This window comes from Loxodonta africana, chromosome X (genome assembly GCF_030014295.1).
Source record: "Loxodonta africana isolate mLoxAfr1 chromosome X, mLoxAfr1.hap2, whole genome shotgun sequence".
Lineage (NCBI taxonomy): Eukaryota > Metazoa > Chordata > Mammalia > Proboscidea > Elephantidae > Loxodonta > Loxodonta africana.
In genome coordinates this window covers 100,425,092-100,451,462 of record NC_087369.1, presented here as the reverse complement: position 1 = coordinate 100,451,462, position 26,371 = coordinate 100,425,092, and the positions used below count along the sequence as shown (strand labels likewise).

Sequence of the window (26,371 nt, the reverse complement as noted above, 5' to 3'; positions counted from 1 at the left end):
TATGGTGCTTGCACAATGTCCAAATCACATAACCTCTTATTTCACAGAATGTATCACATGAATGCAAATATAAATACAGATATGAAGGTAAATATGAATATAGATATAAATACAAATATACTGAAGTAGCTTCTTCTGTCATAAGAGAAGAAGAGTTAAACTTATTTATTTTACATACATAAAAAGCATCTGCATAGGAGCTCATCCCCACGCACACCCCCAGGTGTCAGAAAGACATATGTAGTTTTAGAAAGGAATATGCTCTTTTACTGTACCTTGCATAGCAGCACTATCATGAGGAGTCCCATTGTTTTCTATTTCAATATCTGGAATTCCAGTATCTGAAAAAAGTGACATTCAATATTAAGGTGCAACATCGTGTGCCCTGATTTCATTTAAAGGGAAAACCCACGGTAAGTCAGTACTTCAGTCCCATAGAAAACAAAAGAACTTGGGTGGCGGTTTTGTTTTTTGTCGTTTATTTGGGTTTTTTTAATGGTAGGAACGTGAATTATAAGCTGTAGCTGAGTTCTACAATTTGGCATACATTTTTAGGTACATAGTAAATACTTCCTTATTCATTGCATTCCCTAGAGAGAATTCTAAGGAGAATGACGTGCCTGTAGATTATCACCGCTAATTAATTTCCTGACTGAAGAATAAGAAAAATACAATTGTGTAAATGGAAGTTCCCCATCCTTATGGTATATTTTTCACCTGTAAAATATGATAGATGATGAGATTATCTCTATGCTAAGTGCAAGTGAACACCAAAACACAGGTTATGGCTTGTGGTCCTTATTAAGTATTTGTCCTAGAGTCACATTTTTTACTTAATGTGTTCTTCAAATAGGTTTCAGAAGCTAACAATTATGATGTAAAAAGTCTCTCTGTGTGTACATTTTTACTTTGACATTTATTTCAAATTGGGTCTGAATCACTCTGGCTGGTATATTTTTTAAAGTAGAATCCAAGAGCAAGCTCGTTGCTTTTAGATCAACTTTAAATTTATCAGAAGTATTACATACAGGGATACATCTATTGTTCTGAAAAGCTTAACAAACAGAAACAGGGTGATGGATATGGGATCAAAGTGACAACAGCAACTTGAAAGATCAGATAAGACCCTTAGTGGGCAGTGAGTTTATGTTAATTGGAGAGGAACAACTCAAAGACTGTAATCAATGTCACTGAGTTGTACATGTAGAAACAGTTGAATCGGTGTATGTTTTGCTATGTATATTCTCAACAACAACAAAATTTTTAAAAATAGCACAAAGTAAAGAAAGAGGGAGTTGGGCTTTTATATTTAACTTTAAATATGAAATGTAATTATCTAATAGCTATTCATACATGAGGCACAACTTGATATGGGTGTTTCTGTATACACAGATTTGCTTGCCACCCATGGGTATTGTGATAACAGATGCCACTGTATCATCCAATGCCATCGAAGATTAACATGAGAAGGAAATGATTTGAATACAAGGTACCCACCATACTGTAGAAACAGCTGCTTCTCTTTTATAATAAGGCACATTGGAAACTAGAGTGGAGTTCACTTAAAGGTGGATTTCAAATATGTAAAAAAAAAAGTCAAGTTGTTGTTGAGTGCTGCTGAGTTGGTGTTTTGACTCATAGACACGTCACGTGACAGAGAATTATCACATAGGGTTTTCTAGGCTGTAATCTTCATGGGAGCAGATTGCCAAGGTCTTTCTCCTGCGGAGTGGTTGGGTGGGTTCAAATCGCCAAACTTTCTTTTGGTTAGCGGCCAAGCAGTTAACCGTTGCGCCACATAACTCCTCAGAATTATAAATTCAGTGCCTCACATAACAAGCGTGCACAGAACATTTATTAGATTGCAGGTCAGAAATGTTATTTTTTAAGATCTTTTGTGACCAAGGATGCTGGCTCCCACTGTCTAAGACGTCCCATTGTATGAGATATTAATGTGTTTTTATTTGTGCTCTCTCTCCTAAGTCTCCTTGAGGCATGATTGTCATGACTGAATGATCTAGCACTGTATTTCTATCAGTGGTGAGTATAATGGTCCAAGAGAGTCAACAATAAAAAGAGAATGGGACTTGCAGAAAGAAAATAATACTATTGGACCTTGGTCCAAAATTTGTTCTTCACTGTTAGAACAGACCATCAAAGCCACCACACCTTAGTTCTATGTGTGTGTCATATGTGTGCAGGGCTGTGTGTACACCTGTGCATAAAATCTTCAGGCTCATCTTTGTTGTACATACATATCTGTTAAATATCCATCTGCCAATGTGTTATGCAAGAGGAACCTGAATATTCTATAAAATGAAACAATGTTATGGGGTTTCAGGATTAAAAAAGGGATCAGAAAAGCTTGGAACTAAGAGATTTCATGATGTAAACACTTCCTCCCAGGGGATCTCCAGGGCTTTACTTAGAGCACTCCTCTTTAACCAGGCACTCCTTATGCACCTCAACGCTGACCAAATATGCATTAAAGAAACATCTACAGCTGATCAAAACAGAGTTCACCAAACATACGGAGATTCTAAGATGAGAAGATATAAAGCAATTAACATTTTAGATGCAGTGAGATTATCAGCGTTACTGTTTCTACCGCAAAAAATCAGCAAGAGGGGGGGCCAAGATGGCGGACTAGGTGGACGCTCCCGCGGATCCCTCTTGCAACAAAGACTCGGAAAAACAAGGGAATCGATCACATACATAACAATCTATGAACTCTGAACAACAAGCACAGACTTAGAGACGGAGGACGAACAAATATGGGCAGACAGCGACTGTTTTCAGAACTAGGAGCCAACGCACCAGGCAGGTGACCTTCGGAGCTCGATCTGGGGCAGAGCCCAGGGGGGCAGACGGCACAGAAAGGGGGCCCACCCCTTCCCCCCCGAACCCATCCCGGGAGGAAGCCTAGCAGGTTGGCGCGGGCGGCGTAGGGGCGCAGCCGGAGGGAGAAACACCCGGGAGGCAGTGACTGATCTGAGAGGGGGGAGAACAGCGTCCCAGCTGGGGTGCCCTGCTGTCCGCCGGGAGTTAGGCGAGAAGCCGACGGGGCGCGCGCGGGGGGGGGGGGTCAGCTGTGTTTCCCTGGAGTGACCCCAGGGCGGGGCCCACGCGTTCGTGCGGGAGGACGCGCACCCAGTCCGCGCGTGTGGCACGGCACACCAGAGGGAGAAATCCCCGGAGGTGTCTGGTCTCAAAACAGGGAAAGCAGCATCCCAGACGGGGAGCCATTCCGCTGCGATCTGGGCACGCGCGCGCGCGCGGGCGGTGCATGAGCGCGGGGTCCATTTTTATTATCCTGAATTGACCCAGAGGGCGGGAACACCTGGTCGTGCGAGTGACGCCCTCCCAGTTTGCGCGAGAGGTGCGGCACACTGGAAGGAGAAGTCCCCGGGAGGAACTGATTGGTCCCAAAGCGCAGAAAGTAGCATCCCAGACAAAGTGCCGCCCTGCTGGGGCTTGGGCGCGCGCACGAGCGGGCCGTGAGCGCGGAGTCCATTTTTATTGCCCTGAATTGACCCAGGGGGCGGGCCCACCTGGCCGTGTGGAGGAACTGATTGGTCCCAAAGCGCAGAAAGTAGCATCCCAGACAGAGTGCCACCCTGCTGGGGCTTGGGCGCGCGCGGGCGGGGCGTGAGCGCGGAGTCCATTTTTATCGCCCTGAATTGACCCAGGGGGCGGGCCCACCTGGCCGTGCGGAGGAACTGATTGGTCCCGAAGCGCAGAAAGTAGCGTCCCAGACGGGGTTCCGTCCTGCTGGGGCTTGGGCGCGCGCACGAGCGGGGTGTGAGCACGGAGTCCATTTTTATTGCCCTGAATTGACCCAGGGGGCGGGCCCACCTGGCCGTGCAGGTGACGCCAACCCAGTTCGCGCGAGAGGTGTGGCGCTCCGGAAAGAGAAGTCCCGGGGAGGAAGTGACTGGTTCCCGAACAGGGAAAGCAGCGTCTCAACCCGGAAGTCATCCCGCTGGGATTTGGGCGCGCGCGCACAGGCGGGGCGTGACCGCGGGATCTAATTATAATCGCCTGAATAGACCCTGGGGGCGGGCCCACCCGTTCGTGTGGGAAACGCCCACCCAGTGCCCACGAGCGGTGCCGCGCACCGGAGGAAGTCCCCAGGAGGAAGGGACTGGTTTCCGAGCAAGGAAAGCAGTGTCCTAGCCAGGGACCCGTCCAGCCCGGATTTTGGCAAACGGGGGCGGAGCGTGAACGTGGTGTTCAGCTCTATATTCTGTGGTGCTACACTCCTAGCTCTCAGATCCCTCCCCCACCCTCCCCAGGCGACCCCATTAACATCCGAATACCCGGAGCCAGAGAGAGAATTTAGATAGGGATCTGACTGCATTTTTTTTTAGCTGACTACTTGGAAAATCTAGTTTCCCAGTGATGGCTCGGAGACAGCAGTCCATATCAAACCACATAAAGAAACAGACCATGACAGCTTCTCCAACCCCCCAAACAAAAGAATCAAAATCTTTCCCAAATGAAGATACAATCCTGGAATTATCAGATACAGAATATAAAAAACTAATTTACAAAATGCTTAAAGATATCACGAATGAAATTAGGATAAATGCAGAAAAAGCCAAGGAACACACTGATAAAACTGTTGAAGAACTCAAAAAGATTATTCAAGAACATAGTGGAAAAATTAACAAGTTGCAAGAATCCATAGAGAGACAGCATGTAGAAATCCAAAAGATTAACAATAAAATTACAGAATTTGACAACGCAATAGAAAGTCAGAGGAGCAGACTCGAGCAATTAGAATGTAGACTGGGACTTCTGGAGGACCAGGGAAACAACACCAACATAGCTGGAAAAAAATCAGATAAAAGAATTAAAAAAAATGAAGAAACCCTAAGAATCATGTGGGACTCTATCAAGAAGGATAACTTGCGAGTGATTGGAGTCCCAGAACAGGGAGGGGGGACAGAAAACACAGAGAAAATAGTTGAAGAACTCCTGACACAAAACTTCCCTGACATCATGAAAGAAGAAAGGATATCTATCCAAGATGCTCATCGAACCCCATTTAAGATTGATCCAAAAAGAAAAACACCAAGACATATCATCATCAAACTTGCCAAAACCAAAGACAAACAGAAAATTTTAAAAGCAGCCAGGGAGAAAAGAAAGGTTTCCTTCAAGGGAGAATCAATAAGAATAAGTTCAGACTACTCAGCAGAAACTATGCAGGCAAGAAGGGAATGGGACGACATATACAGAGCACTAAACGAGAAAAACTGCCAACCAAGGATCATATATCCAGCAAAACTCTCTCTGAAATATGAAGGAGAAATTAAGATATTTACAGATAAACACAAGTTTAGAGAATTTGCAAAAACTAAACCAAGACTGCAAGAAATGCTAAAGGAGATTGTTTGGCCTGATGACCAATAATATCAGGTACCAGCACAATACAAGGTCACAAAACAGAACGTCCTGATATCAACGCAACTCAAACAGGGAAAGCACAAAAACAAACAAATTAAGACTAATTCTAAAAAATAAATAAATAAACAAAATAATACACACAACAGGAAATCATGGAAATCAATAGCTAAACGATCAAAATAATCAAAAAGAGGGACTAAATATAGGAGGCATTGAACTGCCAGATGGAGAGTGATACAAGGCGAAATAGAAGGATACAAGTTAGGGTTTTACTTAGAAAAATAGGGGTAAATAAAAAGGTAACCACAAAAAGGAATATCAATTCCATAACTCAAGAAAAAAGCCAAGAAAAACGTAACGACTCAATAAACACAAAGTTAAACATTATGAAAATGAGGATCTCACAAGCTACTAAGAAAAACGTCTCAGCACAAAAAAGCATGTGGAAAAATGAAATGGCCAACAACACACATAAAAAGGCATCAAAATGACAGCACTAAAAACTTACTTATCTATAATTATGCTGAATGTAAATGGACTAAATGCACCAATAAAGAGACAGAGAGTCACGGACTGGATAAAAAAACACGATCCATCTATATGCTGCCTACAAGAGACACACCTTAGACTTAGAGACACAAACAAACTAAAACTCAAAGGATGGAAAAAAGTATATCAAGCAAACAATAAGCAAAAAAGAAGAGGAGTAGCAATATTAATTTCTGACAAAATAGACTTTAGACTTAAATCCGCCACAAAGGATAAAGAAGGACACTATATAATGATAAAAGGGACAATTGATCAGGAAGACATAACCATATTAAATATTTACGCACCTAATGACAGGGCTGCAAGATACATAAATCAAATTTTAACAGAATTGAAAAGTGAGATAGACACCTCCACATATATAGTAGGAGACTTCAACACACCACTTTCGGAGAAGGACAGGACATCCAGTAAGAAGCTCAATAGAGACACGGAAGACCTACTTACAACAATCAACCAACTTGACCTCATTGACTTATACAGAACTCTCCACCCAACTGCTGCAAAATATACTTTTTTTTCTAGCGCACATGGAACATTCTCTAGAATAGACCACATATTAGGGCATAAAACAAATCTTTGCAGAATCCAAAACATCGAAATATTACAAAGCATCTTCTCAGACCACAAGGCAATGAAGCTAGAAATCAATAACAGAAAAACTAGGGAAAAGAAATCAAATACTTGGAAAATGAACAATACCCTCCTGAAAAAAGACTGGGTTATAGAAGACATCAAGGAGGGAATAAGGAAATTCTTAGAAAGCAACGAGAATGAAAATACTTCCTATCAAAACCTCTGGGACACAGCAAAAGCAGTGCTCAGAGGCCAATTTATATCGATAAATGCACACATACAAAAAGAAGAAAGAGACAAAATCAGAGAACTGTCCCGACAACTTGAGCAAATAGAAAGTGAGCAACAAAAGAATCCATCAGGCACCCGAAGAAAACAAATAATAAAAATTAGAGCTGAACTAAATGAATTAGAGAACAGAAAAACAATTGAAAGAATTAACAAAGCCAAAAGCTGGTTCTTTGAAAAAATTAACAAAATTGATAAACCATTGGCTAGACTGACTAAAGAAAAACAGGAAAGGAAACAAATAACCCGAATAAGAAACGAGAAGGACCACATCACAACAGAACCAAATGAAATCAAAAGAATCATATCAGATTACTACATAAAATTGTACTCTAACAAATTTGAAAACCTAGAAGAAATGGATAAATTCTTGGAACAACACTACTTACCTAAACTAACACATACAGAAGTAGAACAACTAAATAGACCCATAACAAAAAAAGAGATTGAAATGGTAATCAAAAAACTCCCAACAAAAAAAAGTCCTGGCCCAGATGGCTTCACTGCAGAGTTCTACCAAACCTTCAGAGAAGACTTAACACCATTACTATTGAAGGTATTTCAAAGTATAGAAAAAGACGGAATACTACCCAACTCATTCTATGAAGCCACCATCTCCCTGATACCAAAACCAGGTAAAGACATTACAAAAAAAGAAAATTTTAGACCTATATCCCTCATGAACATAGATGCAAAAATCCTTAATAAAATTCTAGCCAATAGAATCCAACAACACATCAAAAAAATAATTCACCCTGATCAAGTGGGATTTATACCAGGTATGCAAGGCTGGTTTAATATCAGAAAAACCATTAATGTAATCCATCACATAAATAAAACAAAAGACAAAAACCACATGATCTTATCAATTGATGCAGAAAAGGCATTTGACAAAGTCCAACACCCATTTATGATAAAAACTCTCACCAAAATAGGAATTGAAGGAAAATTCCTCAACATAATAAAGGGCATATATGCAAAGCCAACGGCCAATATCACTCTAAATGGAGAGAACCTGAAAGCATTTCCCTTGAGAACGGGAACCAGACAAGGATGCCCTTTATCACCGCTCTTATTCAACATCGTACTTGAAGTCCTAGCCAGGGCAATTAGGCTAGACAAAGAAATAAAGGGTATTCAGATTGGTAAGGAGGAAGTAAAGCTATCACTATTTGCAGATGACATGATCGTATACATGGAAAACCCTAAGAAATCCTCCAGAAAACTACTGAAACTAATAGAAGAGTTTGGAAGAGTCTCAGGATATAAAATAAACATACAAAAATCACTTGGATTCCTCTACATCAACAAAAAGAACACCGAAGAGGAAATAACCAAATCAATACCATTCACAGTAGCCCCCAAGAAGATAAAATACTTAGGAATAAATCTTACCAAGGAAGTAAAAGACCTATACAAAGAAAACTATAAAACTCTGCTACAAGAAATTCAAAAGGACACGCTCAAATGGAAAAACATACCCTGCTCATGGATAGGAAGACTCAACATAGTAAAAATGTCTGTTCTACCAAAAGCCATTTATACATACAACGCACTTCCAATCCAAATACCAATGTCATACTTTAAGGGAATAGAGAAACAAATCACTAATTTCATATGGAAAGGAAAGAATCCCCGGATAAGCAAAACATTACTGAAAAAGAAGAAGAAAGTGGGAGGCCTCACCCTACCTGATTTCAGAACCTATTATATAGCTACAGTAGTCAAAACAGCCTGGTACTGGTACAACAACAGGCACATAGACCAATGGAACAGAATTGAGAATCCAGATATAAATCCATCCACGTATGAGCAGCTGATATTTGACAAAGGACCAGTGTCAGTCAATTGGGGAAATAATAGTCTTTTTAACAAATGGTGCTGGCATACCTGGATATCCATTTGCAAAAGAATGAAACAGGACCCATACCTCACACCATGCACAAAAATTAACTCCAAGTGGATCAAAGACCTAAACATAAAGACTAAAACGATAAAAATCTTGGAAGAAAAAATAGGATCTACCCTAGGAGCCCTAATACAGGGCATAAACAGAATACAAAACATTACCAAAAATGATGAAGAGAAACCCGATAACTGGGAGCTCCTAAAAATCAAACACCTATGCTCATCTAAAGACTTCACCAAAAGAGTAAAAAGACCACCTACAGACTGGGAAAGAATATTCAGCTATGACATCTCAGACCAGCGCCTGATCTCTAAAATCTACATGATTCTGTCAAAACTCAACCACAAAAAGACAAACAACCCAATCAAGAAGTGGGCAAAGGATATGAACACACATTTCACTAAAGAAGATATTCAGGCAGCCAACAGATACATGAGAAAATGCTCTCGATCATTAGTCATTAGAGAAATGCAAATTAAAACTACGATGAGATTCCATCTGACACCAACTAGACTGGCATTAATTCAAAAATCACAAAATAATAAATGTTGGAGAGGCTGCGGAGAGACTGGAACTCTCATACACTGCTGGTGGGATTGTAAAATGGTACAACCACTGTGGAAATCCATCTGGCGTTATCTTAAACAGTTAGAAATAGAACTACCATACAAACCAGAAATCCCACTCCTCGGAATATACCCTAAAAATACAAGACCCTTCACACAAACAGATATATGCACACCCATGTTTATTGCAGCTCTGTTTACAATAGCAAAAAGCTGGAAGCAACCAAGATGTCCATCAACGGACGAATGGGTAAATAAATTGTGGTATATTCACACAATGGAATACTACGCATCCATAAAGAACAGTGACGAATCTCTGAAACATTTCATAACATGGAGGAATCTGGAAGGCATTATGCTGAGCGAAATGAGTCAGTTGCAAAAGGACAAATATTGTATAAGACCACTATTATAAGATCTTGAGGAATAGAAAAAACGGAAAAGAACACATACTTTTGTGGTTACAAAGGGGGGAGGGAGGGAGGGAGGGAGGGAGAGGGCTTTTTATTGATCAATCTGTAGATGGGAACTGCTTTGGGTGAAGGGAAAGACAACACTCAAAACAAGGAAGGTCAGCCTAATTGGACAGGATTAAAAGTAAAGAGGTTTCCGAGATAAAATGAAAGCTTCAAAGGATAGCGAAGCAGGGGCTGGGGTCTGGGGAACTTGGTTTGAGAGGACTTCTAAATCAATGGGCAAAACAATTCTATTATGAAAACACTCTGCATCCCACTTTGAATTGTGGCACCTGGGGTCCTAAATGCCAACAAGCAGCCATCTAAAATACATTAATTGGTCTCAACCCACCGGGAGCAAAGGCAAAGGAAGAACACCAAGGTCACACGACAACTAAGAACCCAAGAGACAGAAAGGGCCACTTGAACCAGAGACCTGCAATATCCTGAGACCAGAAGAACAAGTTGGTGCCCGGCCACAATCGATGTCTGCCCTGTCAGGGAGCACAAGAGACAACTCCTGAGGGAGCAGGAGACCAATGGGATACAGACCCCAAATTCTCATTAAAAGACCACACCTAATGGTATGATTCCGACTAGAGGAATCCCAGAGACAATGCTCCCCAGAACTTCTGATGGCACAGGACAGGAACCAACCCCGAAGACAAATCATCAGGCATGAAAAGGACTGGTCAGTGGGGGGGAGAGAGATACTGATGAAGAGCGAGCTAATTAAATCAGGTGGACACGGGAGAGTGTGTTGGCAACTCTTGACTGGAGGGGGGATGGGAAGATAGAGAGAGATGGAAGAAGGTAAAATTGGCACGAAATGAGAGACTGTAAGGGCTGACTCAATAGGGGGAGAGCAAGTGGGAGAAGGGAGTAAGATGTATGTAAACCTACATGTGACAGACTGATTGGAATGGTAAATGTTCACTTGAAGCTTAATAAAAATTTAAAAAAAAAAAAAAAATCAGCAAGATTTCTTGTTATTCCTAGGCTATTTGTACCTTCCAGAATAGGGATTATTTTGACAGGTTTATAATTCATGACTTAAAGCATTTGGTCTCAACTTGATTTTTTAATTAGTCGTGGGCAAAGCCTTTCTCTCTCTCTCTTTTCTTTCTCTGTTTTAATTGGGTTTTGCTTTGTGTACCATGAATGTGAAATCCAAATGACATACCACCTTTCAACATCCTCAGGCCAGTGTCACTAGTAGTGGCTTGCTTAAGTGCCTGCTCCACTTGCTCTCGACGCTTTGATTCAAATTCCAAGGCTTCCTGCAATTTTCTCTTGGCTTTTTTCTCCTTCTTCAGGCGCTTTTGCATGGCAGCTGAAATGTGAAAAGGTAAATAGTTCGCAAAGACTTGGTCAATGAAATAGGGTTGGCAGTTTTGATAAATTGTAAACAATAGATGTAGTTACAGATACACACAAAAGATGAATTTATCAATGAACTTATGATTAGCTTCTTTTAGTCCCGATCTTATCATTCATAGTTTTTTTTTTTTTTGTAACTGTCGTTCAATCGTACAATTGACTTCTTTATATTTTCACTTTTACCGTGTGTATGCTGTATATTCATATTCACTTATATGGTAGTGGTATTTTTTAAAGGAGCCCTGGTGGCACAGTGGTTAAAGCGCTGAGCTGCTAACCGAATGGTTGGCAGTTTGAACTCACCAGCCTCTCCTCAGGAGAAAGATGCTGCAGTATGCTTCCATAAAGATTTACAGCCTTGGAAACACCGTGGGGCAGTTCTACTCTGTCCTGCAGGATTGCTCTAAGTCAGAATTGACTCGATGACAGGGGGTTTGGGTTTGGGTTTGGTATTATTGATGATGAATTGTTTTCTACTTTGACTCATTATGCATTTAATGATAGCGTTAAATATTTTATAAATTAAAAAAATATATTCTTAATATTCATCATGTTATCTGTACTCATATTCCACAAATGCAAAAAAAAAAGTGACACTATAACAAAATATAGTATTTCTTTTGAAGCTTAGAGGTGACAAGTGTCTATTTCTCTAAGGTGTTACCAGTTGTAAAGGCAAATATCTACCTCTTTAAAATATATGTACATATCATCAAACTATATATGTATATATACACACACACATGTGTGTGTGTTCAAACATATTAAAGAGAACTTACGGTAATGATTACATAAGGAAGCTATAAAAGCAACAATGTGCTTCTTTGGTAAGCAGAAAAGGTAAAGAAGAGTTAAAAGACAGTTAAGGCTTTATCTTTAACTACAAATTTTAACTGCCCTAATACATGATTGTTTCTAATATTTGAAACCTCGAAAACCTTGAAACATTGCTGAATTATTTGGCTCCAGCAATATGTTGGTCCATAGCAGCATTTTAACCAGTCTGACTTTCATATTCTTCCCACATCAGTTAAAAAAAATTAAGATATTGATGTTATGGCAAAAGAAAAACACTCAAGGAACATTAAGCAAAATAATAAATTATACGACATTGTTAAATGAATTCATATATAATTAAAATATTTTGACTGAACCGAATATAATGCTAATTTGAGTTTCAATTATATTCATCCCATATTTCAACATCTTTTCACAAAAATGACCTACAGCAACTTGAAAAGAGTCAGTTACCCAGGTAAATTTAGTGCCACTTGAGACAAAAGAGGTCTAAGGTAATAACAAAATGTAAATCTTGGAACAAAACACTGAGGATGTATGGTTTCCATTGTCTTTGGTGAAAGACACTTGATAAAGATTGAACATAAAAACATTTTACTATTGTAATTATGCTTAATTGTCATCATTCAAATAAAATATTTAAAAAATCATTTAAATCAGAACTCTAGATTTATTCAGAATAATGTGTAACAATGTCCTTGATAAGACAAAATTGTGCTTTCCGTAAAATTATTGGTTCAAAATAGTCTCTATGTTCATGCAGTTGACATTTATGACTTTATATATTTCAAACAATGCCAAAGCATCCTGCATTTAAAACTATACACACATATAACAATTAATATAATTTATTTAGAACTTGCTATGTGCTGGGAATTGTGCTGGGAATATATCTCATTTAGGCATTACAACAACTCAGCAAGGCAAGTATTATTATCTTTATTTTATACGTGAGGAAACTGAGTCCTTAAGATGTCAAGAAATTTACCAAAGATCACACAGCTAGTAGTTTTTAAAGTCTGAGGACCAAAGATCACGTAGGTGGTGGTTTCAAAGCCTGGGATCATATAACTGGTCAGGGGACCAAGAAAGGTCTCAAAGGTCTCTTATAGCTCTAACATTCAATGATTCTAAGTGTTTCAACTGCATATAAAATTATTGTATATGTATATAAAAAAATATGTGTTTAATTCAAGTAATACAGTTTTGCTAGCAACAAAAAAGTAATCCAGTGGAAAAATCTTTTTCCTTAGGTGTGAACCATGGCTTTCTTTAGCTATAAAAAAGAGAGTCATAGAGATTCTAACTATATATGCTACCCTTGGAGAGAGATGCTGGAGCGCTGGTGGCACAGTGGTTAAGAGCTTGGCTTCAAACCAAAAGCTCGGCAGTTCAAATCCACCAGGCGCTCCTTGGAAACCCTATGGGCCAGTTATACTCTGTCCTGTAGGGTCGCTATGAGTTGGAATCAACTGAACAGCAACGGGTTTCAGAGAAATGTTACTTTACATTTATAACAACAATTTTTCCCTCTGTGCTTTCAATCATGTGACTTCAGGTAGAGAGTTAAGGTTTTATCATAACAATGTTGGTATATTTTTAAAACAAACAAAAAAATAGTTGCTGTTGAGTTGATTCTGATTGATGGCAACCCCACGTGTGTCAGAGTAGAGCTGTGTTCCATAGGGTTTTGCATGGCTGATTTGTCAGTAGTATTATCACCAGGTCTGTCTCCCAAGGTGCCTCTGAGTGGATTCGAACCTCCAACCTTTCAGTTAGCAGCCAAGCACTTTAACCACCCAGGGACTCACTGGTATATTAAAAATTAGGTATGAGAAATTTAGGTATTTTATAGAATTTTGGAAGTGGAAAGGAATTTAAGTAATCAACTAGTTCGACTATTGTCATAGATGAGGATACTGAAATCCACAGAGATTAAGTAGATAGTTGACATAAATCAATGATGATAACAGAGCCATGTCCTATAATTATGTTAATTATTAGATGTAACATGCTAAAAACAGTGCTTAGCATATAGTGGACACTCGACAAGCACTAGCTAGTACTACTAGTTGTGCTGGTGGTAGAAGCAGTAGTGATAGTAGCAACAGTAGAATAATAATAATACTAAAAGTAGTAGTAATGATATCATAAATTTTATATTAGATCCAATATTGGATCCACTATGTCTAAGAATTTTTAAAGGTCACGTATATGATAGCAGTGGTAAAGATGGGCCTGAAGGCTCTATGAGAAGTTAGTAAACAGAAGTCAGGTTGAGTAGGTCCCTAAAAGTTAGAAGCCAATTTTACTACATATAATACATTTTCATAAGCCAACTTGAGAATCTTATTATATTCAAAATACGAATATTTGGTTCTTTAGTATAAAATTTTTCTCCCCTAAATATGAGTTTTTATGGACGTGTTAATCATAATAACCTATTTTGCACACCAAATAGTAGAAATATACTGATTTCTCCAACCATTAAAAGACAACTTAGTCTTTGCTTTGTAGTATTTAATGAATTGGGCAAGATAAGAAAAACAAGTTTAATTCTTTTTAAATGAAATGACTGAATTTCCACTGTGTGCTGGACAAATGATTCCTAGGTCCTAAGGAAAATGTACATAATTTTCCAATCTCTTGCAACAAATTTCAGAGGATAATATGCTACTTTTAATTAGTGTATATCTCTCAACCTGAGTCATCCTTCCTTGTTCAGAGAGGCATTATCCAGATTGTAGAGTTTTTCTTCCTTTGTCTCTCCTTTTCACTCTAGCTTTTGACTTATTTTAGGCTTAGTGATCCCTCCATAAGAATAAGCAGAGAAGAGCAAACACAAGAGTAAGCAGAGAAAGGAAAGAAGTTGAAAATCACAATACTCACTTTTGCTGTTTGGTATTTTATGGTAAATATAGTAAAGAGTTGGAAATTATTGACTAAAGTAAGGCTTTTTAATTTCCCATGGTTTTGATATGAAGTGGAGCCCTGATGGCATATTGGTTAAGAGCTCGTTTGCTAACCAAAAGGTCGGCAGTATGAATCCACCAGCTGCTCCTTGGAAACCCTATGGGGCAGTTCTACTCCGTCTTATAGGATCACTATGAGTCGGATTCCACTTGATCACAAAAGGGTTTTGTTTGTTTGTTTTTTGGTGAGGGGGTTTGATATAAATTGTACACAATCAAATGGTTATCCACAGTTGGAAAGTTAATTCTATAGATGGACAATTCAGGATTTCTCCATTCTGTCTGTCGGAAACCCTGGTGGCGTAGTGGTTAAATGCTATGGCTGCTAACCAAAGGGTCGGCAGTTCGAATCCGCCAGGTGCTCCTTGGAAACTCTATGGGGCAGTTCTACTCTGTCCTATAGGGTCGCTATGAGTCGGGATCGACTCGATGGCACTGGGTTTTTTTCTGGGTCCATTTGTCTCCATCCCTACTTCCACTATTCTGATTTAGTCCTTATCACTACTGCCTGGATGAAAGCAAATTTTTTTACATTGTCTCCTTGCTTCTGGTCTTCTATCAAACCCCCTCTGATATATTCCCAACACTGGAGTGGTTTATCTAATTGGAATCAGACCAGATGACTTCCCTGTTTATATTTTATTATCTCCCATCAACTATAAAGAGTCCTGGTGTTGCAGTGGTAAAGGCAATTGTTTGCTGACCAAAAGATCGGTGGTTCAAAACCACCAGCGGCTCCATGGGAGAAAGATGAGGCAGTATGCTTCCACAGAGATTTACATTTACAGCCTTGGAAACTCTTCGGGGCTGCTATGAGTCGGGATCGACTTGATGGCCGTGGGTTTGGTTTTTTTGGTTTACAGGATAAAGCTCAAACTAATCCTTCCCATGATTAAAAACATCCTTCATAATTTAGCCTCTCCCTTCGCCCTTTCTGCATCATCTCCTACCATTCACTCCTTAACATTCGAAGCCACGGTAATAATAAACTGTATATAGTTACCCATGTATGAGGTTTCTTGCCTCTATGCCTTTGCAAACTAACATCTCTGTCTAGAATCCCCTGATCACTCAGGCACTCTGATGCCCTTTCTTAATCACCTTATCCTTGAAGGCTCAGGTTCATGTGTCAACATCAGGAGCCTTCCTCAACCACCAAACCCCACAACTGAGCTAACTACCCTCTCTCTCTTTATAACCATATACACTATATAACACTATATATATATATATATATATATATATATATATATATATATACTGTACAACACTGCTTTTGTCACTCTGTTTTAAAATTAACTGGTTGCTTGTCCTAGCCCTCCAAAATATAAATCCTCAACGACAAGGGCTGTTATTCATTGTATAACCTCAGAGTCTAGCACTGTGCCTGGCACAGAGTATTTCATATATAAGGAATTGTTACATTATCCATATTAAGGTATATGTTATGAAATTATGAGAGCACTATGAATATTCGTGTTTCCAAATCTGCAACTACCCCAAAGTGCAGGTCTAGGTCGTGATCTTTTATTACAAAAAGAGACAGTAGAAATTTCTTATCTTCAGGCTTATGCATGGTATATGATTCTTAGCTGATCGTTTATTTTTAGCAGTTTGAAGCTATTCCTGAGAATATTTCTATTACTATTTAAAATACCTCCAGCACAATATTCACTCAGTAACTGAACTTGTTACACTTACTTCTGCTTTGAAGCTCAACTGCAAGTTGTCTTTCAAGGTTTTCTCTAATTTCTCTTTCTCTATAGAGCTCCATTCGCAGTTCTTTCTTTTCTTGCAGAATCTGCTTCTCCTGGACGCGAGCATTATCCAAAGCCACTTTCAGTAGACCCTGTCCAAGTACAACAAATGATATACAGTTCATCTTATCTGTTTTAATTTCTCAAATATAAAATAATTTACGTAGGTGCTAATGTCTTGTATTACATTTATTTTGTTTATAGAAATATTGTTGACCTGAATGTTGGTCAACAGAGTCTCCACGGAGGACAGACTATCAGCAAAAATGAATGGTCCAGGAAATCCTGAAGGCAATGCCTGCCCAGGAGTCAGCTGGATCTTGTCCAAGGGGGGCTTCATCATTGGGATTTGAACTGGTACCTCTTCTGAAAAAAACAAAATTAGTATCAGAAAGTACACTCATTAAAAGCTCAAAAATTTCACTATGTTGCCTTCACCACTAATAGGTATCAATGAAGGTTTTGTTTCTAATAACTAAATGATGGAAAATTCATAATAAAAAGCAATTCTTACTCCCTAGATGCTTCTAACTTGTCTAAATAAATGGTGTGGTGAAGAGCTACTGAAACTGGAACATTTACTGCTAAAAAAAAAAAAAAAGAGGCATGAAATTAGAATAAAAATGTTAAGATATATACAATTGACACTTATATTAGTGAATACTTATAAATTAAGTAATCTAGTCATTTCCTGAAAAAGCATAAATGATTTTTATTATTTCCCTTCAAATCTAGCTATCTATCATCTATTTATCTACATTATTTTTTAACGGATTTATTGAGGAATAATTTATATACCATAAAATGTACCTGCTTTAAGTGTGCCAATTAAATTATTTATAGTACATTTACAGAGTTGTGCAACCATCATCACAAATCTATTTTAAATCCTTTCCAACTCTCCAAGAAAAGCCCTTAGGCTTATTTACAGTTAATCCTCTTTCCCATCCCAGCCCCAGGAAACAATCTACTTTCTGTCTCATATATTCGCCTTTTCTAGACATTTCATATAAATGGAATCACACAATATGTGGTATTTTTGTGTCTGGCTTCTTTCACTTAGCATAATGTTTTTGTGGTTTATCTATATTGTGGCATGCATCAGTAACTTGTTCTTTTTAATTGCTGTATAATATTCCATCATTTGGATATACTACATTTTGTTCAACTACCAGTTGATGGACATTTGGATTGTTTCCAGTGTTGATTTTTATTTTTAGGAATATTCTTCATGAGAAAAATATTACCTGTGGTGTAAAAACATCAGTTGTATCTTTTCTCTTCTAATATTTTTATATTATCTTTTCCCATATTCTCGTTAGTTTGATGGGATTCTTTCTTATCGTCAGATAAAGAGACATCAAAAGAATTTCTTTCTCTTACAAAGCTTCAAATTTGTTTTGGACAGATAAATCTAATTATAGAAGGAATCTCCTCTTACTTTGAGAAGCCTAAGTACTTGGGAATCTACTTGAATTCTGGTTGACAATCTTTTATGTGAGATGTATGAACCATACAGCAAAGTTTCCTCTGCAATTAGGGAGGGAGGTTATTTTGACATCTGTAAAAAGAAATGTCTACAGATACGTCATCTCAGGGATGTAGCCATACAAACTCAGTTGCTCTTGTGGCTTCAACAGCAGTGCGTGATAAGGTTAAATCATGGCACCTCAAACTAAGCTACTTTACTCACTACAGTCTCTTAATTTCAGTAACAAGACACAAGCAAAGCTTAAAAAATAAGAATCTGTCAAGTCAGAAAAATTTTCAGTGACCCATATATTCTAATAAGATTCATTCAACAAAGGATGAGGCATGAATCTAGACATAACCAACTTTCATATGGTTTGAAAACTAAAAAACCTAGCTATTGATTCTGGTTCTGCAGGGGCACAATTATGGATTTGCCAAGCAGTTAGACCTCATTTTTCAACTGCAAGAACCCTATATACGTAGTGTGCAAAGTCTTGAACTTCATTGATTTCACAGTCATCACGGCTTGCTGTGGGATTTCTTGTGTGGGAAGCAGTGGTGTACGATTGCGGGAACCTTCAGTGAGATTACTAATGGAATAGCATTATCTCTGAATAAAATACTCTTAATACAGGTTGTCTGTACAATTTCTATTTTGCCAAAACCTATAGGGATAAAAATGCTAATTGATTATTTTACAGAACCAAAAATTTCACTTTCTTTGAATTCAAATGTTCAAAAAGAGTATTTGTGTATTGTTCTTAGAGAATTCAATAAAATCCATAAAACATCCTGTTAATTTTATTTTAGTGCATGAAGCTCTGATGAATATTTTCCTAGGAATTGATTTTTAGTAAAACTTAAATACTCTGGTCCTATGTATCTGGCATGTGTTTTCTACAACTCCCTTATAGTTTTATGTGACTAATATTTAATTATATTAGGTGCATATTTAAAATTAACCCTGACATTCATTCCCTTTTTATTTTTATTTTTTAAGTCAGTAGAAACGTTGGAAGAAATAGATGTATTCTAGACGGAATCAGAACATTATCACAAATACTGTCACCTAATTCAACTACAAGGTTTTAACATTTGAAATATTATCTCATAACAAAATTAAATCCTAAAACATGTCTTAGGCAGCAAACATTAATATTTCTAAAGTACATTTACTGAAAATCAACCCAACAATATTCTGCTTTCTTTGTATTTTATGAAGTCTGTGTTTGGGTAGTATTTTGTCTTCCCCACATGGGTGCATTACGTGGATTGAATGACTTCATAAAGATCTGTCAATATCAATAATCTTCACTTTTATATTGACGTGTATACATTTTAAAGCACAAATTTATGTAGCCTGGAAGATGTATTTTTACAAAAGGAACTGTTACAAAGTTAGAACATTGATTTCCTGCTGATTCAGAGACAACATAATGTTTCCCCTGATTAAATATTTTATATAGGGGCAAAGTTCTTAAAATTAATAGATTCCTTGCTATGTATCCCTCTCCATACACATGCAATCTCAGTGTTAAGAATCTAAGGGGTATTCAACAAAGCAAAATACCTAAAAAGGAAAGCAATACATTTAGAATGTACAAAACAAAATTATAACTGTATTAAAATTGCTGGAAGTGTTCTATTTGGAAACAAAAGTTATGCTATTAAATTGCCTGGAAGGAAAATTACTATGGACTATGAAGACAGGTTGCGTAGTCTATGGTTTTTAATGTTGCTGTACAGTAGATTGAAGTTTCAAAATAGTATTAGTCTTCTTTAAAGAGATAGACACAGCTGAATTAGGTGCTGCTTGCTGCAGTGAGGATCAAATGCAAAAAGAATCATATTTCATCAGACCTAGTCAACACCAAGAAAATAAATAGAAATATAAGAGGTATGCAGGCAATGATTCATTTTGATAATCTGGCCCAAGAGAGACACATAGAGACAGCACACAGATCTAAGCTTCTACCAAAAGACAAATAGGACACAGAGGGTGGGAACTGGGATGACAGTGTAGCAGAGGTCACATCGATTTTCAGCAGCAGTTTTCACACAGATGAGATAACTCTGGACTCTATTTGGCCCATTGTTCATATCCTACCTGTCCCACAAGCAATAAATTTCCTACTGCTAGAAAAAGGGCAGTAAAGAAGAAGGATTCTACTTACGACTTGTTATGATTAAGTTTCTGTGCTAACCAAACATGTTTTGCAGACCAAGGTCACATTGCATGTTAAGGTCTGTAATAGCCAAAAACTAGTAGAAGCATATTATGTGTTAGTGTATACAAGTGGAGACTCTCAAATCATTCATCTTTTTTTTTCTTCTTCTGATTGAAATCACATGCTACAAAGATGAATGATAAATGCATTGAAAATCTATTTCAATCTTGTAATAGGTCTTCACGTCTGAATGGCATCTACATTTTTCCCCGTATTTGAATAAGTGAACTTCTGTGCCATAATTTATAAGGTAAGCTTGAGAAATCCTAATCAGTAAAGCAATTAAAAATGGGAAAGTAATACAAACAGATTGTCAGTTAAATAAGAGCATCTATCTGTAATTCAGGGAGAAAGGTTTTGATTGAGCATTTTGATTTAAAAAGCTGGAGTTCAAAATCTATACGTTAAATCCTTTATCAGAATATATAATGCAATACTATAAATTAACAAACAAAGAGAGGACAGCTGTTATCTAGCCAAAGACATGAGCAACCTCTCCATTTATTGAAGCAAAATGAAGACCGCTTTTATTGAAACTGTGAAACTTGCCGTACTTTGTAATAGCACTCAGAAATCCATTTAGAGAACAAGCTCTTTAATTTCTTGCTTGGGGCCTAGATGAATAGATGTAAAAGTTGACAAGAACTTTATTTGTAGAAAAATAGTTAAATATACAGTAAGTGCTCAGAATGGAAAAAGCCCCCCTGAAAATTAAAGTCAAGGCAGCTAGAGACTTTATATTACTTTAGTGCTTATTCTCCTACTTTTCCCTGGAGTTAAATGTTTCCTTTTTCCTCTGGGCCTTGAGGATTGTGATACTGGAATAGAAATTGAACATAGCTGACTCACTCAGCAGTGGAAAAATGCAGCTATCTACCAGGCCATCAGTTTTATTCTTTAACAAGTAAATTATATTTTATTATTTGATTTGAGAGCTTTCTCCTAAATATGGCTGGCCCAAGGGACTCTCCTTTGGCAATGTCATTAGTATTACATTCAACACAAGCAAGACACCTGCTTCCCTCTTCCAAACTGAGGAACAATAACAACAACAAAACGGCCAACTGCTGTGTAATGATCTGACCTGCATGAATATAAGGAAGTGTTCACAGTCTGAGTTGAACAATGACTTCTCAAATATCACCATCATCAAATGAAATAGTGGAAAAAGAAAACATGATACCCAAACTATTATATTTCTTTAGGGATATGAAATTAAATTAATTCTGATAAATAAAAATAGAAGGCTAGTAGCAAAGGAATGAAGGGGTACCAGCCTGAGAAAGTGAAATAGAATATTTCTAAAACCAATTATTGCCCTGTTTTGCTCCGGATCCATAGATAAGTAATTTGGTCTATAAGCATCTTTTATAAACTATGACCTAGAAACAAATCCTCTTTCAGACACAATATTATGCCAATAACAAATACTATTATCTAGTGAAGGGTCTGGAAGAAGTATGATACCCAGTCCCTGGCATTAAGAAGCTGACAAATTATTTTGGAAAAAAAGTAAACAACTTACAGAAGTAGACCGTTAAACATGAAATCACGTGGCATACATTGTTAAGTGGCTCTAGGAGTTTATAAAACTAGAGACCTCTGAGGTCTGGAGTGAGCACTCAAATCTAAATCATTCACTGTCTAGCTGAAAAGTGTTCCCACTGTCCTTTGAACACAGTCCTTTGGAACTTCCGTAGGATATTAGGTGTGCCAACAAGAAAAGATTCTTTGCTCAAATCAGTGCTGAGAAAGCTGGACTAAACCATGTACCCAATATCTGAAATATTACATGAGACATATTTACAGTAAAAATTGATTCATTGTTTACCTGAAATTGAATTTAAGTGGGCACTCTATTTTTATTTGTAAAATAGATCTCAGAGCCTATAAATTAAAATAAAATATGCATTCAAACAAGTATGTTACATGTTAAGATATGCATAGTGATGAAGAGCAAAAGTCTCTGCAGCCTGACTGCCTGGGTTTGAATCTCCACTCTATGATTTGCAAGCTTCTGGGCCTTAATCTTTCTGTGCCTCAGTTTCTTCACCTGTAAAATTAGGATAATAATAACAATATCTACTTCATTTGTTTAAGGATTAATGAAGTACTATTTGTAAAGCTCTTAGAACAATGTCTGATCCCAAAAAAAACCAAACCCATTGTTGTTGAGTCAATTTCAACTAATGGTGACCATATAGAACAGAGTAACACTGCCCCATAGGGTTTCCAAGGGGTGGCAGGTGGATTCAAACTGCCGACCTTTTGGTTAGCAGAAATTTCTAAGAGTAAGAGAGAGGAATACAATAACACATTTGATCACCTAAGCATCTCTTAACATCTCATGAAATATTATGTTTGGAAAGATCCTTTTATAGGAAATAACCGGATGCACCTCCCTTTACCTGCAATTAGGCCAATATTACTTTCTCAATAACCTAAGATCTAAAGGGACTTATTAAGTCTAGGTCAGTTGTTCTCAATCAGAGGAAATTTTGCACACACACACCCCCCCCCACCTCCAGGGACATTTTTGGTTGTCAAGACTGGATGGCAGATGCCTAGCATCTAGTGGTAGAGGACATGGATGTTGCTAAATACCCTATAATGCACGGGAGAGACAACCCACTGTAAACAAATAATTATCCAATCCATATATCAGTGTCATTTTTAGGTGACGTGGAATCAGTTCCGACTCATAGAGCTGCCTGTTCCCATCATCCTCACAATCGTTGCTATCTTTGAGCCCATTGTTGCAGCCACTGTGTCAATCCATCTCTTCGAGGGCCCTCCTCTTTTTCACTGACCCTCTATTTTTCCAAGCACGATGTCCTTCTCCAGAGACTGGTTCCTCCTGATCACATGTCCAAAGTATGTGAGACGAAGTCCTGGCATCCTCACCTCTAAGGAGCATTCTGGTTGTATTTCTTCCAAGACAGGTTTGTTCATTCTTCTGGCAGTCCATGGTATATTTGATATTCTTCACCAAAATCATAATTCAAAGGCATCAATTCTTCTTCTGTCTTCCTTATTCATTGTCATATTTTGCACGCACATGTGGTGATTGAAAACACCATGGCTGGGTCAGGCACACCTTAGTCCTCAAAGTGACATATTTACTTTGCAATACTTTAAAGATCCAAGTAAAATGAAATCCTTGACAACTTCAGTATTTTCTCCTTTATCAGGATGCTGCTTATTGGTCCAGTTGTGAGAATTTTTGTTTTCCTTATGTTGAGGTGTAACCCATATGGAAGGCTGTAGTTTTTCATCTTTATCAGTAAATGCTCTAAGTCCTCTTCACTTGCAGCAAGCAAAGTTGTGTCATCTACCCACTATTATAAGAACTCAAGAAAAAGTTTAAACACAGAAGAAAATATTCTTTGATGGCTATAAGCATGGGGAGGGAGGGTGAGAGGTATTCACTAATTAGATAGTAGACAACTATTTTAGGTGAAGGGAAAGACAACACACAATACAGGAGAGGTCAGCACAACTGGATTAAACCAAAAGCAAAGAAGTTTCCTGAATACAACTGAACACTTCGAAGGCCAGAGTAGCAGGGATGGGGGTTTGGGAATCATGTTTTCAGGGGAAATCTAGGTCAATTGGCATAACAAAATGTATTAAGAAAACATTCTGCATCGCACTTTGGTGAGTGGCATCTGGGGTCTTAAACGCTAGCAAGCAACCATCTAAGGTGCATCAATTGGTCTCAACCCACTTGGAGCAAAGGAGAATGGAGAATACCAAAGACATAAGGTAAAGATGAGCCCAAGAGACAGAAAGGACCATATAAACCAGAGACTATGTCAGCCTGAGACCAGAAGAACTAAATAGTGCCCAGCTACCACTGATGACTGCTCTAACAGGGAACACAACAGAGAATCACTGATGGAGCAAGAGAACAGTGAGATGCAGACCTCAAATTCCCGTAAAAGGACCAGACTTAATGGTCTGAGATGAGAGGGACCCCGGAGGTCATTGTCCTTGGATCTTTTGTTAGCCCAAGACTGGAACCATTCCCAAAACCAACTCTTCAGACAGGGATTGGACTGTACTATAAGACAGAAAATGATACTTGTGAAGAGTGAGATTCTTGGCTCTAATAGACACATGAGACTATGTTGGCAACTTCTGTCTGGAGGGGAGATGAGAAGGCAGAGGGGGACAGGAGCTGGTTGAATGGACACAGGGAATACACAGTGGAGAGGAGGAATGTGCTGTCTCATTAGTGGGAGAGCAGCTAGGAGTACATAGCAAGGTGTGTATAAGTTTGTGTATGAGAGACTGGCTTGATTCGTAAACTTTGACTTAAAGCACAATTAAAAAAAAAGTTCTGTCATCTGCATATTGCAAGTTGTAATGTGTCTTAATCCAATCCTGTTGCCATATTCTTCTTCCTATAGTCCAGGTTCTCGGGTTATTTGATCAGCACACAGATTGAATAAGTATGTGAAAGGATACAACCCTGACACACAACTTTCCTGATTTTAAACCACGCAGTATCCCCTTGTCTTGTTCAAATGACTGACTCTTGGTCTATGTAAATGCTCTGCATGAGCACAATTAAGTGTTCTGGAATTCCTGTTCTTTGCAATATTATCCATAATTTGTCAAGGTCCACACAGTCAAATGCCTTTGCATAGTCGATAAAGCACCGGCATTCTCTGGTATTCTCTGCTGTCAGCCATGATCCAACCAACATCAGCAATGATATCCTTCGTTCCACATCCTCTTGTGAATCCAGTTTGAATGTCTAGAAGTTCCCAGTAGAGGTATTGCTGTAATCATTTTTGCGTTGTCTTCAGAAAAAAAAAATTTACTTGTACTTGATATTAATGATGTTGTTCGGTAATTTTCACATTTCATTGGATCACCTTTCTTTGGAATGGGTATGTATATGGATTTCTTTCAGTCCGTTGGCATAGACAAGTGAGCACATCCAGCATTGCATCTGTTTGTTGAAACATCTCAACTGATATTCTGTCAATTCCTGGAGGCTTGTTTTTTACCAATGCCTTCAGTGCAGCTTGGACTTCTTTCTTTAGTACCATCAGTTCTCGATCCTATGCTACATCCTGAAATGGTTGAACATTGACCTTTTTTTTTTTTTTGTACAGTGACTGTGTATATTCCTTCCATTTTCTTTTAATGCTTCCTGTATCATTTAATTTTTTGCCCATAGAATCCTTCAATATTGCAACTCCACACTTAAAATTTTTCTTTTGTTCTTTCAGCATGAGAAATGCCTGGTGTGTTCTTCTCTTTTGGTTTTCTAATTCTAGGTCTTTGGCATATTTCTTTCTAATACTTTACTTTCTCTTCTTATTCTTGAAAAATTTTGTTCAGCTCTTTTACTTCATCAATTCTTCATTTTGCTTTAGCTGCTTTAAATTCAATAGTAAGTTTAAGAGTCTCTTCTGGCATTTATTTTGTTCTCTCTTTTTTTTTCTTTTTCTGTCTTTTTAATGACCTTTCGCTTTCTTCATGTAAGATGTCCTTAATGTCATCCCACAACTCTTCTGATCTTTGATCATTAGTGTTTAATGTGTCAAATCTATTCTTGAGATGGTTTCTAAATTCAGGTGGGAAACAATCAGGGTTATACTTTCACTCTTGTGGACTTGTTTTAATTTCCTTCAGCTTGAACTTGAACTTGCATATGAACAACTGATGGTCTGTTCCACAGTCAGCTGCTGGTCTTGTTTTGACTTTATTTATTGAGCTTTTCCACCCTGTTTCCTCAGATGTAATCAATTTGATTCTTGTGTATTCCATCTGGAGGGTTCCATGTATATAGCCCCCACTTTGTTGAAAAAAAGGTATTTCTAATGAATAAGCCGTTGGTCTTGCAAAATTCTATCATGTGTTCTTCTATGTCATTTCTTTTACCAAGGTCATATTTTCCAGCTACTGATCCTTCTTGTTTGCTACTTTTGCATTCCAATCACCAGTAATTATCAATGCATTTTGATTGCGTGTTTGATCAATTTAAGACTGCA

At 38.0% G+C, this 26,371-nt stretch overlaps 1 protein-coding gene across 2 annotated transcripts in view; it reads right to left on the bottom strand.

The window, feature by feature from the left end:
- Positions 1–206: 206 nt before the first annotated feature.
- Positions 207–26,371, bottom strand: part of DACH2 (dachshund family transcription factor 2) — a 755,586-nt gene continuing 729,421 nt past the window's right edge. For both annotated transcript variants that reach the window (XM_003412751.4, XM_064278617.1), the window contains 4 exons: positions 16,880–17,028; positions 16,607–16,754; positions 10,942–11,088; positions 207–341 (listed from right to left, as the gene is read on the bottom strand). In XM_003412751.4, coding sequence (XP_003412799.3) covers positions 247–341; positions 10,942–11,088; positions 16,607–16,754; positions 16,880–17,028 — 539 coding nt within the window. In that variant the 3' untranslated portion in view covers positions 207–246. The remainder of the gene's footprint in view (positions 342–10,941; positions 11,089–16,606; positions 16,755–16,879; positions 17,029–26,371) is intronic.